Here is a 16,521-nt window from a genome sequence, read left to right on the forward strand (position 1 = left end):
CAATGATCACGTGCTTCAATTTATTGCTGTTGGTGTTTGTCATTGTCATGTGTGCTGCTGGTAAGGGCACAACACAACATGCCGCAAAATAATCAGGAAGGACAATTTGTCGGACTATTTAGTTTTGTATCAGATCAGATGTTTGTTATAAAAAGATCCAATTCTATGTTAATTACAATATTTAAATGTTTTTGTCTAATAACGAGAATGCTCAGTAACAATAAAATTTTATAAAAATAAATTAATATAATTTAATGTGACACATTAAATTATAAAATTATTTTTATTATAAAATAAATGATCTGACATGTTATATAAAATCATGTCAATTTAAAATTTATTTTTACAAATCTCTTTTTATAATTGTAGTTGTTCTCATAAATAATTTGGTTTCGTGTTGATTTTATTTATTTGATAAAAATATATTACATTCATTAATAACGATTGCATTCATTAATAACGAACATTACAAACTTGGCCAAATATACATTACAAGTCAACTACAAAATTAGTAGCTTCTCAACACACACTTGTGACTGATATAGTCTAGTCCAAGCTGTAAACTTCTACAGTCCTAAAGTCTCAGAGACATCACTATTCTGTACAATATAAAGTTAACCAAATCTCATACTTTATCTAAAACAGAGTAGGGTTAACCAAACCTTACACTCCATCTAAAACGACGTTAAAGACATACTTTACAAACGAAAGTCCAAGAGATTATATATATATATATATTTTATTTTTATTTTTCTAAAAACAAAAGACATTACAAAAATTAAAAATATATGAGAAAATAATAGATTACATCTTGAAAAAATATAGATCTACATTTTCAACCTTGAAAGAAAAAAAAAACACAAATAGGACCGTGATGGCATGTAAGAGTCACGTGCCACTCTAGTGGTATGGCTGACGGTCAGGTCTGAAGTAGCCGGTGGTCCTGGACCCAAAGAAGCCGCGCGTGGTGGCAGAAGGGCATCCTGAGTGGTGGCGCGTGGAATATATGCACTCCCTTTAGGCCATGCGTGTGGCTCACTCGCTGCTCCGTTCGGTAAAATTCTTTACTTGTCTTAAAGATCGACACCTTGGGAAGCCTGCGGTAGGGCGTGTGATGGTTGTCGGACATAGGAGAGCAACAGATTAGCCTTCCTCCATACTTAACCCTGAAAAACATACAAAAATGAAAAAAAAATGGAGAAAACTAGAGATGGGGGAGGGAAGAGTGGCTCCCATTGTACCGTTTCTAATCTGGGTAGTTTCTAGAGAAAATGAGGAGTCTCTCTCTCTAAAAAAACTAGGGCGGGCTCTATTCTAGTTCTGTGTTGATTTAATTCAAGTTGGTCTCAACCCAATCTTATTTTTAGCACTCTCCACAACTATGAACACGATTTTTAACTAGTTTATTTCAATCATCTCGTTATAATCTAATCCTTCAAAGTACTTGCTCATTTTCTTCCTCAATTAAAAATATGTTATAAATTTGAAAGATTTAAATTTTCAAGGACTCGAGAATAAATTGGATATTCAAAATAAGCAAGTTATTTTATAATTATGAAAGGTTTAAATTTTAGAATTTAGCTATATATCAGTCATTATTCATTCCACCCAACATCTAATAATTTTTTTTATAGGAAATGAAGTAGTGAATAGTAGTTGATGAGAAAATTTATTCTAAATTTTATATATTATGTAATTGCATTGTAAAAATAAATCAAAATAAAGAATCGAATAATCAAATTGATTCTCTAATCATGCCAAAATTTGTAAATTTCAGAAAGAATAATGCTAGTTAGCCTCTTTTTTTTATCCTCTCAAAGTTATAACCATGAAGTTATTCCATTTTTTTTTAATGATTAAAAATGTTACTACTAGTTATTTGTGTATGTTTTTTCTTTAACATTTTAAAAAATAAAAATAAAAAACACACTGAAAACTAATTTGATCTAGTGTAACTTTGAGAGGGGCAAAATGATGAAAAATTATTCCATGCCGCCGGAGTTCGACCATTCAATTTGAATGCTAATGTAATTTGTATTTTTTTTTAAATATTTAAGAAATTGATTATTAGTAAATTAATATATATTTTTAAATATTTAAAAATATTTTTAAAAAAATACAAATACACTAGAGTCACATCGAACAAGACCGACATAGTAGCACTATCCATGAATAATTGCTAAGGTCAGATGATTCGATGGCTAGGAGTCATGTGGCCGCGGGTAGCATCTGTTATCAAACGTAATTGTCGTATTTATGATTTCATCAACTCATTTGGTGCTTTTCATTTGCTACCAAACCTAACCTGATCAATGAGGTTTCTCATGAAAAGTCGACAAATGTGCATGCTAACAAGGACAAGATAGAAAATTAATATGTAACATTCTATGTATAATCAAAACTTTCTTTTTCTTTCTTTTCTCATCTCTTCGGCTGATTGAGACATATCATCACATTTCCCATGTGGCTCGTCATGAACACTATGATTCTTAGGTGTGTTAATGATCTCTTTTATGAATTGCTTTACGTGAATTTGATACTTCTTTTTGGATATTTAAAAGGGTTTTATTATGCATCAGTTATTATTTACTTTCACATATCACATTTAACAATTTTTTTTTTATTTTTTATAGGGTGTGGAGTGTGCACAATAAATAATGATTGATGAAAAGAATTAGTTAAAAATTTATTACTTGAAATATGGATTGAAGTTACAAATCAATTACATTTATTTTTTTTAACATAATTTATGTTATATTTTAGTTTTTATTTATTTATTTTACTTTTATGTCTTTAATATAAGTTTTAATTTTGTTTATTTTAGTTATTTTTTTGTAAATTTAAGTTTTCATTGTAATTTATTTTTAAAAATTTAGTGGACCAGATCTCAAATACAACTAGAAATGCATAAATAAATACTTTTTGACAATTAAAATTTTCTGTTCAATAATTCAAATTATCAATACAATATAAAATCAACCAAATCAGCCAATGCAAGAAAAATCACCACACAGCAAGTTTGGATTGTGGAGATCAAACCACATGGAAGTTTGGTATATTCGCATGCATATATGGTTTTAGTGTCTTCTCATTTTTGTTTCTGTCTCATCACCATTGCTTCTTCCTCTCCATCTCTTTCTCAAATTAGTTTCATCACAATGGGTTTATTGTCGGCCTCTCCTCTAGGTTTTCTTTAGGTTTGGTTTAGGGAATGAGATGAGATAAGAAACCAATAAATAATAATGAAATAATTTGTGAATAGTAGTAAAATAATTTGAGTTAAAATGTTTTATTGGATTTTGGATTTTTCATGTTTCTGTTTGTTTAGCTAGATAATAAGTATATTAACTAAGACCCCGTTTGGATGTTGAGATGATCTAAAACCATATCATTTCATCTCATTTCATTTCATCTCAACATTTGAACTCCACTCAAACATAAACACTTTTTAATTTCAAAATTTCAATTTTTTCATCTAATCATTACAACTTTTTCAAACTTTCAACAAAACACAATAAATAGATTCAATTTTTTTAATCCAAAAATAAAAATTATATTCTAACAACATCTTAAGATTTTAATATTGTTATTCAACTTTTTCTCTCTTATTTTTTAAAATCTCATAAAACATCTTAATTTAAACTATTTCATTACTATTCACAAATTTATTTTCTCATTTTATCTCAATATCCAAACGAGACCTAAATGATAATAGAATAGTAGAGAATGGGAACTCCAACAAATACCCTAAATAAGCTAATACAAAGTAAGAAATAAAAACCTAAAAAAGGGAAATTAACTAAAATCTCATATTTCATAATCTTGTGTTGGATTGTTATGAAGTGTGCTCTATGGAATTTCGGTTGCGAAAAATATTGAAGGACACTAAACTTAGGTTATCAATAGGGGTGGGCTCTTTGACTCCAATTCTAATTGGAGTTTAGAGTTGGAATTTAGAGCTCCAATCGAAGTAGAAAATGGGCTCGAGTAAACAATTTGTGTGACATTCGCTTGAGTCACACTCGAGCAAATGTCATCTAAAATAAAAAAAAAAAAACTCAATTTTTACTAAAAATCAGAGTTTGGGGCCCACATGTGCCTGTGATCAAAATGTGACTCAAGCTAGCTGTGATTTTTGTCTAGTGCAAATCTAAGCTCTAGTTTCTAAAAAAAATGCAAAAATTTGAAAAAAAAGAAAGACAAAATCACAAACCATTATACACAAGCTGGGTGACAATAGTAACAATTAAAGCCCCGTTTAGATGTTAAGTTGAGTTGAAATGAGTTGAGTTCTTTATGATTAATAGTGAGTTGAGATGATGGAGTGAGTTTTGTAAGACTCACTTAAAATGAATTTATATGTGTTTGGATGTTAAAATGAATGTAAATGTATTTATGAGAAGTTGAAAAATATTGTAAGTCCTGCATGTAAAAATGTTTTGAGTTGAAGAATATTGTGAGTCTCTCTTTCTCTTGGTTTTGTTCTTTGATTGGTTGTAATAAAACAACACATGTTTGTTAAGGAATAAACCAAACTAGCAAGACCACATCAACGAAGGTCGGGATGGATGTTTTCCTCAAGTTGATCCTCTCATGCACCAAAGAAAAGGTTCCATTTACACCCCAAAATTTATTAACTTTTCCTTCTCGATTGTCTTAATTATTATTCATTTTATTATTATTTCTTCATCATCATGAAATCAAATGATTGATTTAAATATAATAAATCTTTTTAGGTTTAATATTTTAAATAAAATAATGGGAAAATAATGATGAATGGGACTACGGGTATCATTATTCAAGAATTCTATTTTATGACGTGAATTTTTGTCTGGTTCCCAAACATTTCATGTAAAGGACAAGGCATAGAAAGAGACAACAGCGGAAGATAGTCAAACACTCTTTTCCAATACACAATAATAAAAACGAAACTGAAGCTCCAATAAGCCAAATTTATAACACTATTCACACATAATATATGCTTCCATCATCACCGGAAAAATTCATTAAAAAAAAAAAAATCCATTCCCATTAATGGAGACGAGATTTGTTTGGATAGTAAGATGAGATAAGATGATTTTTTATAAGTTGAATAAAATATTATTAAAATATTATTTTTTTAATATTAGTATTGTTTTGAGATTTGAAAAAATTAAATTATTTATTATATTTTATATGAAAATTTAAAAAAATTATAATAATAAAATAAGATAAAATAATTTTTTCATCCAAACCAACCCAATCGTCAAACCAAATCTAGACGGCACCATACATTTAAACATATAATAATAATAATAATAATAATAATAATTCTTTCTATTTTTTTAAAGTTGAAAGTTTTTAGTAAAAAAAATAGATACATATAACAAATTTATAATATTTATTACTGTTGCATTAGTTTTTTTTAGAGGAGAAATCTACATAACATTACTTACCAATTTTTTAATTTTCTAATAAAAATAAAAGGTAAGCCAAATTAGCTTGATTGTTTGGCTTTGTTTGTTTTCACAATTTATTTCAATTCATATCATCTAATCGTTACAATTTTTTTAAATTTTCATACAAAATATAATAAATAATTCAAAATTTTCAAATCCTAATTCAAATTTTTTAAATTATAAAATAAAAATAATATTAAAAAAATATATTCTAACAATATTTTATTCAACTTTCATTTTAACTTATCTGATCTCAAAAAACAAACGAGGTTGTCCCCTCTCAATTAATTTTTGAGAAGTGTAAAGAAATTTTGATCCCACATTAATAATATAATTAAAATTACGAGTTATTTTATTTTTAAGTCGGTGTGTAGAGCATACTATTTACTTCGATAAAATATCTCATTATTTAAATAAATAATTTATTAAATTTTTTTAAAAATATTATTTTATTAATAAATTATAAATAAAATATATTAAAGTTTTAAGGGTATCATTATTATTCTTTATTTTTTAAGGGTTTCCTTATTTATTTTATTTTTTATAATTAAAAGAGGGAATTTCGAATTACAGATTTCCATTTTAAAAATTATGATAATCAAGACGCGTACCAGTGTTCTTTATTAAATATACTTTACTCGCCGCATGAAAATAGAATTTTAGAAATTTTTGACTGCATTTAGATATTGAATTAAGTTTATAAAATATTATTAAAATATTATTTTTTAATAATATTTTTATTTTAAAATTTAAAAAAATTAAATTATTTATTATATTTTATATTAAAATTTTAAAAAAATATAATAATAAATTAAAATGAATTAAGATGATTTTAATTAACAAGAAAACTAGCCATAGATTCGCATTTAACGATAATGTCCCAAGTCCCGAAAATATAATATATATATATATATATATATATATTAGTTGGAGTTTCTGTATTCGAAAGTCCCATCATGCCAGCTTTTTCTGTGGGAGTGTGTACTGTGCAGTCCATTTTCCAATTTGACTCATTTACAAATTTTGTCCCCCTTCTTTCTGCTTCTGCTTGATTTCTATGGTTGTCTTAAAGTAATGACCGATTTGACAGTAAGTTAAGAGGGGGGAGAAGAACCAAAGGAACCATGACTGGCTATCTGTTCTTCAACGATCAACTATCAAAGCGTACGTCGATTTTCGGTCTCCGTTTGTGGGTTGTGCTTGGTATATGCGTAGGAGCAGCCATCGTTCTCATACTTTTCCTTATATCTCTCTGGTTCACATCCAGACGCAAGAGTTCTTCTCCTTCTCCTGCTTCCAAGTCAGTTAAGAAGGCCTCTCAGAATCCCACCATCCCAAACATCTCTAAAGAAATCCAAGAAGTTCGAGTCGACCCTTCCTGGAAACCAGCTCACCCCCACCCGGACCGCAACACTAATGCCTACCACCACGCTTCTAACCCGGACCCATTGCCGGAATCGGAGCCGTTTGGCAGAGCTCAACCCCTGCTTATTCAGCAAGAGGAAGAGAGCCTGGTGGGTGGCCGGAACAGAATTCACATAGAAATCGGGAAAGATCACCGGATTTCGTACCCGGAGCGGGGTGGAGGGTCTTCTCATTGCAGTGGAGAGGCCCGGTCCGGCGACCAGGCGATGATTGTGGCCCCGGAGGTCTCGCATTTGGGCTGGGGGCACTGGTACACGCTCAGAGAGCTTGAAGTCTCCACCAATGGGTTTGCTGACGAGAATGTGATTGGTGAGGGTGGGTATGGGATTGTGTACCGGGGTGTGTTGGAGGATAATAACATGGTTGCTGTCAAGAATTTGCTCAATAACAGGTAATAATCCGTTACCGTTGCATGTCTCTATAACATCCTCAAAATCTTAATTTTTTTTACTTGTTATGTTATTAGTTATGGACCCAGTTGGGAATTTGATGCATGGTGGGGGGGGGGGGGGGGGGGGGGGGGTGAGGGGATTTGCTTTTTACCATATTATTATGTTGTTACAATTGTGTGAATGGGTGGAACCTATGTTGACCGAGTGTTGCATGGACTTTGTATTGGGGACTTATGACAGAGAAAGCTTAATTGGGGCCGTTGTTTTGCTTTAGGGGACAAGCTGAGAAGGAGTTCAAGGTTGAAGTTGAAGCAATTGGACGTGTTCGGCATAAGAATTTAGTGAGGTTGCTCGGTTATTGTGCTGAAGGAGCTCATAGGTATTTTAATTTTCATTGTTACAGTTTGTCCTTCTGATCTTTAATATTTATGCATAACCCTACAAGTTATATGTTTTCGGACTTTATAAAGGAGTGGAAAAAATGATTTAACTAAGGTGGTATGGGCTTCCACCCCCTTCGTTCCTTTAAAAAGCATGGGAATGGTGGGACTTACCATTCCCTTTCCATTCCGTTCACTGCAATCCCTTCTATCCACATGGGAGATGTTGATGTTTATAATTATTGGATTTATTGCCTTCTCATCGTTTTAACGTAAAATATAACCTTTTTATTTTTTTCAATTTATCCTTAGAAAAAGGGAACAGAAAATATTGTTGTCTTACAGGGGTGTGATGTACTTGAATTGTTATAGGATGCTTGTCTATGAGTATGTTGACAATGGAAACCTAGAACAATGGATTCATGGGGATGTTGGGCCTTGCAGCCCTCTTACTTGGGACGTTCGAATGAATATAATACTTGGAACTGCAAAAGGGTATGTGTTAGAGTTGAACAATTTTATTGAATTAAGCTTCTGTTTGTTTGATTGTCTCTCATCTATCATAACCTAACCGAACTTAATTACAAAAATAGGTTGACATACCTGCACGAGGGCCTGGAACCAAAGGTAGTTCACCGTGATATAAAGTCGAGCAATATTTTGCTTGATAAGCAGTGGAATCCAAAGGTGTCTGACTTTGGCCTAGCAAAGCTCTTGGGCTCAGAAATGAGTTATGTGACGACTCGTGTGATGGGAACATTTGGGTAAGTTGAATCTCTGTTAGTTTAAAAATGTCATAGTCACATATTGTTCTGACCTTCAGGGTACTAGCTGAGAAAATTAGAATTATATTTTTGCGGGTTCTGTTGTGTAGATATGTGGCTCCAGAATATGCCAGTACTGGCATGTTGAATGAAAGAAGTGATGTATATAGTTTTGGTATTCTTCTTATGGAGATAATCTCGGGAAGAAACCCAGTAGATTATAGCCACCCTGCTGGAGAGGTATGTATTCATTGATCAAATTTACTTCACATTGTAGAATGAGCAGCTCAAGATAAGCCTTTTTCTTCTGATATCAACTAGCAAATCAAACTTTCAGGTCAACCTAGTTGAGTGGATTAAAACTATGGTTACGAATCGAAATACTGAGGGAGTTTTGGATCCTAGATTACCAGAGAAACCTTTGTCAAGGGCACTGAAGCGAGCTCTGTTAGTAGCTTTGCGCTGTGTGGATCCAAATGCTCAAAAGAGGCCAAAGATGGGGCATGTGATACATATGCTCGAAGCTGACGAGTTCCCCTTCCGCGACGTGAGTTTGCATTTGCTTCTCCCTAATTTATCTTGCTGATTGAATCTTTATCTCCATTCCTTATCTTGCTGATGCAACACAATCAAAGATGGTACTATTAGTTCTTGTGACTTTTTAGATTTGGGCTTTGCACAGAGAGATCAAGTGCACATGTTCATATCAGGTTAAAGAAAGTGAGAAAAAAATTACAAATTTTTAATCCCATTTTTTCGCCATGTGAAAAGTGCATCAGTTTATGTTTTACAGTGTGTTACGCAACGTTTCCTATCTGGAATTAACTTCTGGTTGCAACTATTTTTAGGACCGTAGAGCTGGACGGGTTCAGCATGATGGTATTATGAGGGACACGTTGATGGAGAAGCAAGTAAATGAATCTGGTGATAGTAGTGGATATGAAAGTGGTGCTCAAATCAATAGATCTTTGTGGAGAAAGCAAGGACCTGAAGAGCAATAGCTTCTCCCTAATAATGTATAAGGTGAAATGACACACCTTTTCTTTTCTTTTTTTTGCCTCTTTATTATCTTCCAGAACTGGATTGTGAAGTATAATTTACTTTGCCAGCATGTCATTCGTCTAATATGAATTTAGTTTGTAGATTCCATATCATATTGTGCCATACACTTTATACCTATTGAATTAATTAGTGTCCGAAACACAATTTGTCCTGATGCCATCCGAATTTTGTTAGGGGAAATGCTTTTTATTTGATAGGATTTTCCTTTGTCAATCAATTTTGCTGATCTATTGACATCTTGCTAAGAGACTAGGACTTTGTCAAAGTGAAGTGGAAATATTTTTAATCAAGTTTCCGTTCTATGGAAAAACAAAATCAACTCATCTCATATGCCTTGAAAGCCTGAAGGAATTCCCTCATGAATATTATGAAATTAGGGTTCTTTTGCAGAAGCTATGCCATTATAGCTCATATTATCATTAAAAGATTTTTTCAATGAGCAAGTAGGAAGTGAAACCCCAATCATCTTTTGTGTGTGTGTATATATATATATATATATATATATATATATATATATTTCGTATGTAAGCATGTACATGTTTGAAGTATCTTGCCAATATGACTTTTATCACATTTGAAGAACTACAACATTGGTATCCAGTCAATGGCCAAAGACGGAAAGGTCAGGTAAATTATAACCGGTTACTTCATGATTCTTTAAGCAACAGGATTATCATATGCATCAGGATCAAATTCCCTTGATTAAGGGTGGCTAATAAAAAATATTTTTTTCGTGCAAAGTTAGGAAATCATGGGTTTTAAAATTCTCAGGCATCACTACTGCATTCTACGGTAGTTCTTAAAGGTGTGGGGGGGAAACATTGACAGGAGAATCTTTGGTACAACTCTTCTCTTTTCTGCTTTGCTGTTTCGATTCGAATAGAATTGTTGTAGTAAGGATCTTATCTGTTTCTGCTATTTGCTTTTGACCTTTGGTTCCCTATTAATACATCCACACTCAGCATTCTCAAATCGAAGTTTTGGTGGTTCTGAAAGTAGGAGACCGTCTAACGTTTATTAGCTTTTCAGTGATAAATACTCCAAAGCTTTTTTATGTGAAAGATAAGACAAGGTAATATAATTAAGATTAGCCTCTGAAAGTTAAGAGGGCATGACTTGTTAGCTTTTGAACTGTTCTTTAAAGTTGCCCCCCACATTCCTAATTCATTGGCATCTAGATATGTCTAAAAGCTTGAGCCAGCCAGAGATAAGAGCACAGCACTGCACAATTTTGGGGGCACTAATTGATGGAGATCTAAGACCACGGCCGGCATGTGAGAGCAGTTTTGTCTTTGCTCTTCTAGATAATGAAAGTCTGCATCTCCATGCTGGAATGCCCAGAATGGGACTTACGTTGTTGAGTGTCAACTGTAATTTCACCTTATCGAACCGCACAGCGCATAGATAGATGTATGGTAGGGGAATGAGAATTTGTTATAACCAGCTCGCATTCAAAAATGGGCTCGGAATGCTCAGAATAGTAGGGAAAAGATGCAAGTTTCCTCTGCTAAAAATAGACGAGTTTGGTCGATAATAATAGGGTGAGTATGTATATATACTGATAAGGTTCCCTTCTCATCTTGCAATTTGTGTTCCGAACCATGCCTAGCCACTGCCATAATTCCATGGCTTCTCATGCTATCCCCTTGCATGTGTGCTTTCTCTTTTTCTTCTTTTCCCACCTCAGCTCCACCTTGGGAGCATCTGAAAACTATATCATTCAAATGGACGTATCAGCCATGCCTAAAGCCTTCGCTGCCCACCATAACTGGTATATGTCCACTCTTGCCTCGGCCCTCGAAACTTCTAAAATTAGCACCACTGGTACAACCACAACCACAATCAAACCCTCTCCTATTATCTATAGCTATACTCATGCTCTAAATGGTTTCTCTGCAAGTCTTTCTCCATCTGAGCTTGAGGCCCTGAAAAGCTCTTCAGGTTATGTTTCCGCAATTCGGGACTTGCCCATTAAACCTGACACGACTTACTCGACCAGTTTTCTTGGTCTTAACTCCAACTCGGGTGTATGGCCATTGTCATACTATGGCGAGGATGTCATAATTGGGGTGGTGGATTCAGGAATCTGGCCAGAAAGCAAAAGCTTCAATGATAACGGCATGTCCAAAATCCCATTAAGGTGGAAAGGAGAATGTGCAGGTGGCCGCCAGTTCAACTCTTCTTTGTGTAACAAGAAGCTCATTGGAGCTCGGTTCTTTAGTAAAGGTCTAGTTGCTAATGATCCTGATGCGAGAGCAACTATAACTAATTCTGCACGAGATAGACTAGGACATGGCACCCACACGTCAAGCACAGCTGCCGGAAATTATGTTGATGATGCGTCGTACTTTGGCTACTCCCCAGGAACCGCTAGAGGTGTTGCTCCGCGAGCACGGGTTGCCTCGTACAAGGCAATTTGGGAGGAGGGTGCTTACACATCAGATATTATTGCAGCTATTGATCAAGCAATTATTGATGGTGTGGATGTCTTATCATTATCATTAGGCCTGGATGGTGTTCCTTTGTATGAGGACCCAATTGCCATAGCCACATTTGCAGCCATAGAGAGAGGTATTTTCGTCTCTACATCAGCAGGAAATGCAGGGCCATTCCTTTGGACTGTACATAATGGTGTGCCATGGGTTCTAACTGTTGGTGCTAGTAACATGGACCGTGACTTTGTTGGAGTTGTTACTCTTGGAAATGGAGTTTCGGTGAATGGTAGGACTCTGTATCCGTTGAATTCATCGTTCAACCAAACGCCAATGGTTTTCATGGGTGCTTGTGACCGCTTGAATGAATTGAAGAAAATTAGGAACAAGATTGTTGTATGCGAAGAAACTAAGAATGCAACCTTGCATGTGCAAATTGATAATGTTAAGCAAGCCAAAGTGGCCGCCTGTGTCTTTGTAACGAACACAGCTGACTTGGGATTTTACCTCCAAACCCCAATGCCGACAATGTTTTTGAACTCAACGAACGGAGAAATTATAAAAAACTACATCAAAATCGACTCCAATCCAAAAGCAAACCTGAAGTTTCATAATACATCTCTTGGTTCGAAACAAGCACCAGTGGCTTCTGCCTTCAGTTCTAGAGGACCATCTTCAAGCTGCCCACATATCTTGAAGCCTGACCTAATGGCTCCAGGTGATTTCATCTTAGCTGCATGGTCCCCTACATCCCCAGCGACCACGGTGGGGAATCAGAAACTATATAGTAACTTTACTGTCCTGTCTGGAACATCCATGTCTTGCCCACATGCAACAGGAGTGGCAGCTCTTTTGAAAAAGGTGCACCCTGAATGGAGCCCCGCCGCCATCAGGTCAGCCATGATGACTACATCTGACAACATCGACAACATGAACAGCCCCATCAAAGACATTGGCCGACCTAACACGGTGGCTACTCCTTTGGCCATGGGTGCTGGGCAGATAAACCCCAACAAGGCGATGGACCCTGGACTTATTTACGATGCAAAATTACAAGATTATGTGAATCTTCTCTGTGCACTAAATTACACCAAACAACAAATTCAAACTATCACCAAGTCGGGTTCGAACAACTGTTCCTCCCCGTTCTCAGACCTCAACTACCCTTCTTTTATTGCATTCTTCAACAAAAATGACACGAATCCTGATGCGATAATAACACAAGAATTTCATAGAACATTGACCAACGTTGGGGAAGAGCAGTCAACCTACATTGCAAGCTTGACACCCATTAAAGAGATTCGGGCCAGCGTCACGCCAAACAAATTGGTGTTCACGAAGAAGAATGAGAATCAAAGTTTCAAGCTGAGATTAGAAGGTCCACGATGGCTGAAACAAGATGAAGTTTTCGGCTATCTCAGTTGGGTTCACACTGCGGGTAAATACATTGTTAGGAGCCCCATAGTGGCCTCAAGGCTTAGTCTGTAGCATAGCAAACTAATTGCCAGCGTGAAGCATGATCATTTCCATTTTGTACCTCTGTTTAAGCATGTTATCATTATTAATTATTAAATTAATTAGAAGAATAATTATTTCACCAAAACAGCATTGAATTCAACAATTGGTATTTTTTGGATTACATCAAAAATAGGTCGATGAATCTTCTAAATTCATACCGATTTTTGCAATGGAAAATGCCAGTTAGTCCCCTTAAGTATACTGTTCAAAGTTACTACTAATGTATTTTATTTTAGTTTATTAAAGTTATTACTAATGAATTTGTGTGTTTTTTTAAATGATTAAAAATATTTTTTTAAAAAAGGAAGAATGAATTAGTGGTCACGCCTAGCCGTAAGAGAAATGCGGCCAACTAGCAGGACCCTTTTACAATTTGTTCCTTACAGTCGCATTCCAACAATTGGTATCAGAGCAATTCGATTTGTGATGGCGGAGTTGGGTTGCACCAATCTTCAATTCTAGTTTAAGAATTACCATCTTTGCTATAATAAGAACGAGCCTCTCTCTCTTTTTCTTCTTTTTTTTTTGTGATGTATCTGTTGGTTTTAGAATGATTGTAGGGGATTTTCATCCCACTAAAAAACTTGTATCATGTAATCCTTTAGTTTATCTATAAAATGCGAAACTTGCCTAGAAAATAAAATAAAATAAAACTTGTATCATGTAATCCTTTAGTTTATCTATAAAATGCGAAACTTCCCTAGAAAATAAAATAAAATAAAAAATAAGCCTATCCAATTTCCTTGAGAAACGATTCTCACCAAGAAGTATAACGCTAAGGGTTGGATGCGGTGTTGAGTGGAGATTTACACCATCCAATGATACTGTGACATGTATATTTTTTTTCCAAAGAATAGAAGATTTTGGTTGTACTTTCGTTCAACTTTTGTTCAATGTTTTTATGCGAAGCTTAATATTGATAAGTGCGTGCATGAGAGAGATATCTATCCATTGAAGAGTATTCTTGCATTAGGAAACTATGTTGGCAGAAATCATAGTCATGAATGAAGATGGGTACGTATCTGTTTATGTTGTGACGCAGGGCAGAATAAATTCTGAAGACTAGTTAAACAATAAAAACTAGGGATTAAGTATGAAAAAAGATGCAAAATAGAGAGAAAAATCTGAAAACTATCAATGATAAAATTTGAAATTGTTATATGAAGCTTACTTAAATACCTTCAAAATTCGAAATTATGAGAATTTTGACAAAAAGTAGAAATCTAAATTATTGCATGATAATTAAATACGTAAGTAAACAAGAATCTTACAAAAAGAATTGGTCAAAATTGAAATTAGAATCACTTCCAAAACTTGAAATGAAATATTTTCTAGGAAGGCAAAAATGAACGTAAATAGATGATTTGAGAAAAAAATAATTGATATTGCCCAAGTCTAAGAAATATTAAGCTTTTCTTGCCATATTTGTGTAGATTCACATTCTCAAGATAGTTTGGCGCATTTAACATAGAATCTGAACCTGGATACCCTATATCAGTTTAGGTTTGTATTATTCTCACCGGGTTTGAGAGAATTCATTCTCGAATTCTAAACTTTTTTATTTTGATCTTTTGAATGTCTAAAACCCACATTTCTTTTTCTTTTTTGTAGTCTCGTCCCAATGATCATAGCAAAATTGAAATTGATTTGACAAGCTTGAAATAAAATAACATTGAGCATCTTATACTCCAAAATTAATTCCTTCTCACATTTAAAATCCAAAAGCAATATTTTGCATATGAGAAATTGAAAGAAAAATTCTAAACTCCATGAAAATCAACATAATTAATTGCCTCAAAAGTTATTCCATCTTCAAATTTCAAAATTTTCATCATCATTTTCGTTATTAAAATTTTCTATGTTTTTAATAAAATAATTATTTCCTCTACTAAGTTATTCGTCTAGATAGGCATCATAAACTCGTGTAGAATCCCACTCAATGGAAGAGTATACATCTTTGAAGTCTTTTTCTCAATAATAGTAAATCCACTCAACCTCATGTATCAAATCAACAAAACTCTCGGCCTATAGAGTACCAGGAAATTCTAGTAAAACAACTTTAAAGCCTATGTCTTCATGTTTTTCCTTTCGAACACAATGCTCTCGAAATAGAGCATGATTGTGATACGGGATCTCAAAATTGGAGTTAGAATCATGGTTAGATTCATATGATCATCCAAGTTCTACGCCTCTAGGCTTAGATTAATTCCAATATTTATCTCTGCAAATCTACATCCTATTCGTTATGAAACCTATCTACGCTGACTATGACCTCTAACACCAACCATGAAAACTGTTGATAAATCAATTCGAGAAAACGCTAAACCTCTGGTGCCAACTAATGCCGGACAGAATAAGAATTATTCTAAAAGCTAGTTAAACAACAAAAAGTAGGATTGAGTCTCAGAGAATATGCAAAAAAAAAAAAAAAGAGACAAAACACTGAAAACTATCTATTAATGATAAAAGAAATTATTTTATGAAACCCACAAGCCGGGCTTAATCGCTTCAAAATTCAAGATTATTAGAACTTTGACAAAAATGAAAAATCTAAATTATTGCATGAATATTAAATATTTAATTAGTAAACAAGAATCTTACAAAAACTTTGGCCAAAATTGAAATCAAAACCACTTCCAAAACTTGAAATGAAATATTTTCTAAGTATGCAAAAATGAACCTAAATAGATGATTTGGAGAAAAAATAAATTGACTTTCTGTAGATTCACTTTCTCAAAATAGTTCGGCACATTCAATATAGAATTGAGACCCGAATACCTCCATATCAGCTTGGTCATGTTGTTTGACGTAAGTGAAAATTGAGGCATGGTAGAAAAGACAAACAAATTAAGTATTGCTGGTTTAACTTCGACTGATACGAAGTCAATAAAATTAGAATAAAAATGAAATGAGAATACAATATATAAGTTACTGCGTCGCCATCCTATCACACCATGCTGATATGGTATATATTACCCGGTAAGCATTAGGTCATATATCTTATTTTTAAGACAACAAATTCAAAATTGTATGAATAATGTCACATGAATATAATAGGAAAAAAAATATGATGATAAACGTAGCATATAACAGTTTTCTATAAGATTTAT

At 33.7% G+C, this 16,521-nt stretch overlaps 2 protein-coding genes across 2 annotated transcripts; both read left to right on the plus strand.

Moving 5' to 3' along the window:
- The first annotated feature begins 6,392 nt into the window (after positions 1 to 6,392).
- Positions 6,393 to 9,615, plus strand: LOC121241821 (probable serine/threonine-protein kinase At1g01540). The gene is made up of 7 exons (XM_041139665.1): positions 6,393 to 7,254; positions 7,530 to 7,634; positions 8,008 to 8,130; positions 8,229 to 8,399; positions 8,510 to 8,639; positions 8,737 to 8,946; positions 9,248 to 9,615. The coding sequence occupies exons 1-7, from the start codon at positions 6,563 to 6,565 to the stop codon at positions 9,398 to 9,400; spliced, it is 1,584 nt and encodes a 527-aa protein (XP_040995599.1). The 5' UTR covers positions 6,393 to 6,562; the 3' UTR covers positions 9,401 to 9,615.
- Positions 9,616 to 9,892: 277 nt separating this feature from the next.
- On the plus strand, positions 9,893 to 13,486 carry LOC121241823 (subtilisin-like protease SBT3). Its single transcript, XM_041139670.1, has one exon. It carries the CDS (start codon positions 11,063 to 11,065, stop codon positions 13,379 to 13,381), a length of 2,319 nt encoding a protein of 772 aa, XP_040995604.1. The 5' UTR covers positions 9,893 to 11,062; the 3' UTR covers positions 13,382 to 13,486.
- Positions 13,487 to 16,521: the final 3,035 nt, after the last annotated feature.

This window comes from Juglans microcarpa x Juglans regia, chromosome 8D (assembly GCF_004785595.1).
Source record: "Juglans microcarpa x Juglans regia isolate MS1-56 chromosome 8D, Jm3101_v1.0, whole genome shotgun sequence".
NCBI classification, from domain to species: domain Eukaryota; kingdom Viridiplantae; phylum Streptophyta; class Magnoliopsida; order Fagales; family Juglandaceae; genus Juglans; species Juglans microcarpa x Juglans regia.

Bases quoted from the DNA above. Each gene is read 5' to 3' on its own strand.
- LOC121241821 (XM_041139665.1), top strand. From the start codon at position 6,563: ATGACTGGCTATCTGTTCTTCAACGATCAACTATCAAAGCGTACGTCG. The intron at 7,255-7,529 runs GTAATAATCCGT...GTTTTGCTTTAG, and splicing joins AAGAATTTGCTCAATAACAG to GGGACAAGCTGAGAAGGAGT. The intron at 8,947-9,247 runs GTGAGTTTGCAT...AACTATTTTTAG, and splicing joins ACGAGTTCCCCTTCCGCGAC to GACCGTAGAGCTGGACGGGT.
- LOC121241823 (XM_041139670.1), top strand. From the start codon at position 11,063: ATGCCTAGCCACTGCCATAATTCCATGGCTTCTCATGCTATCCCCTTG.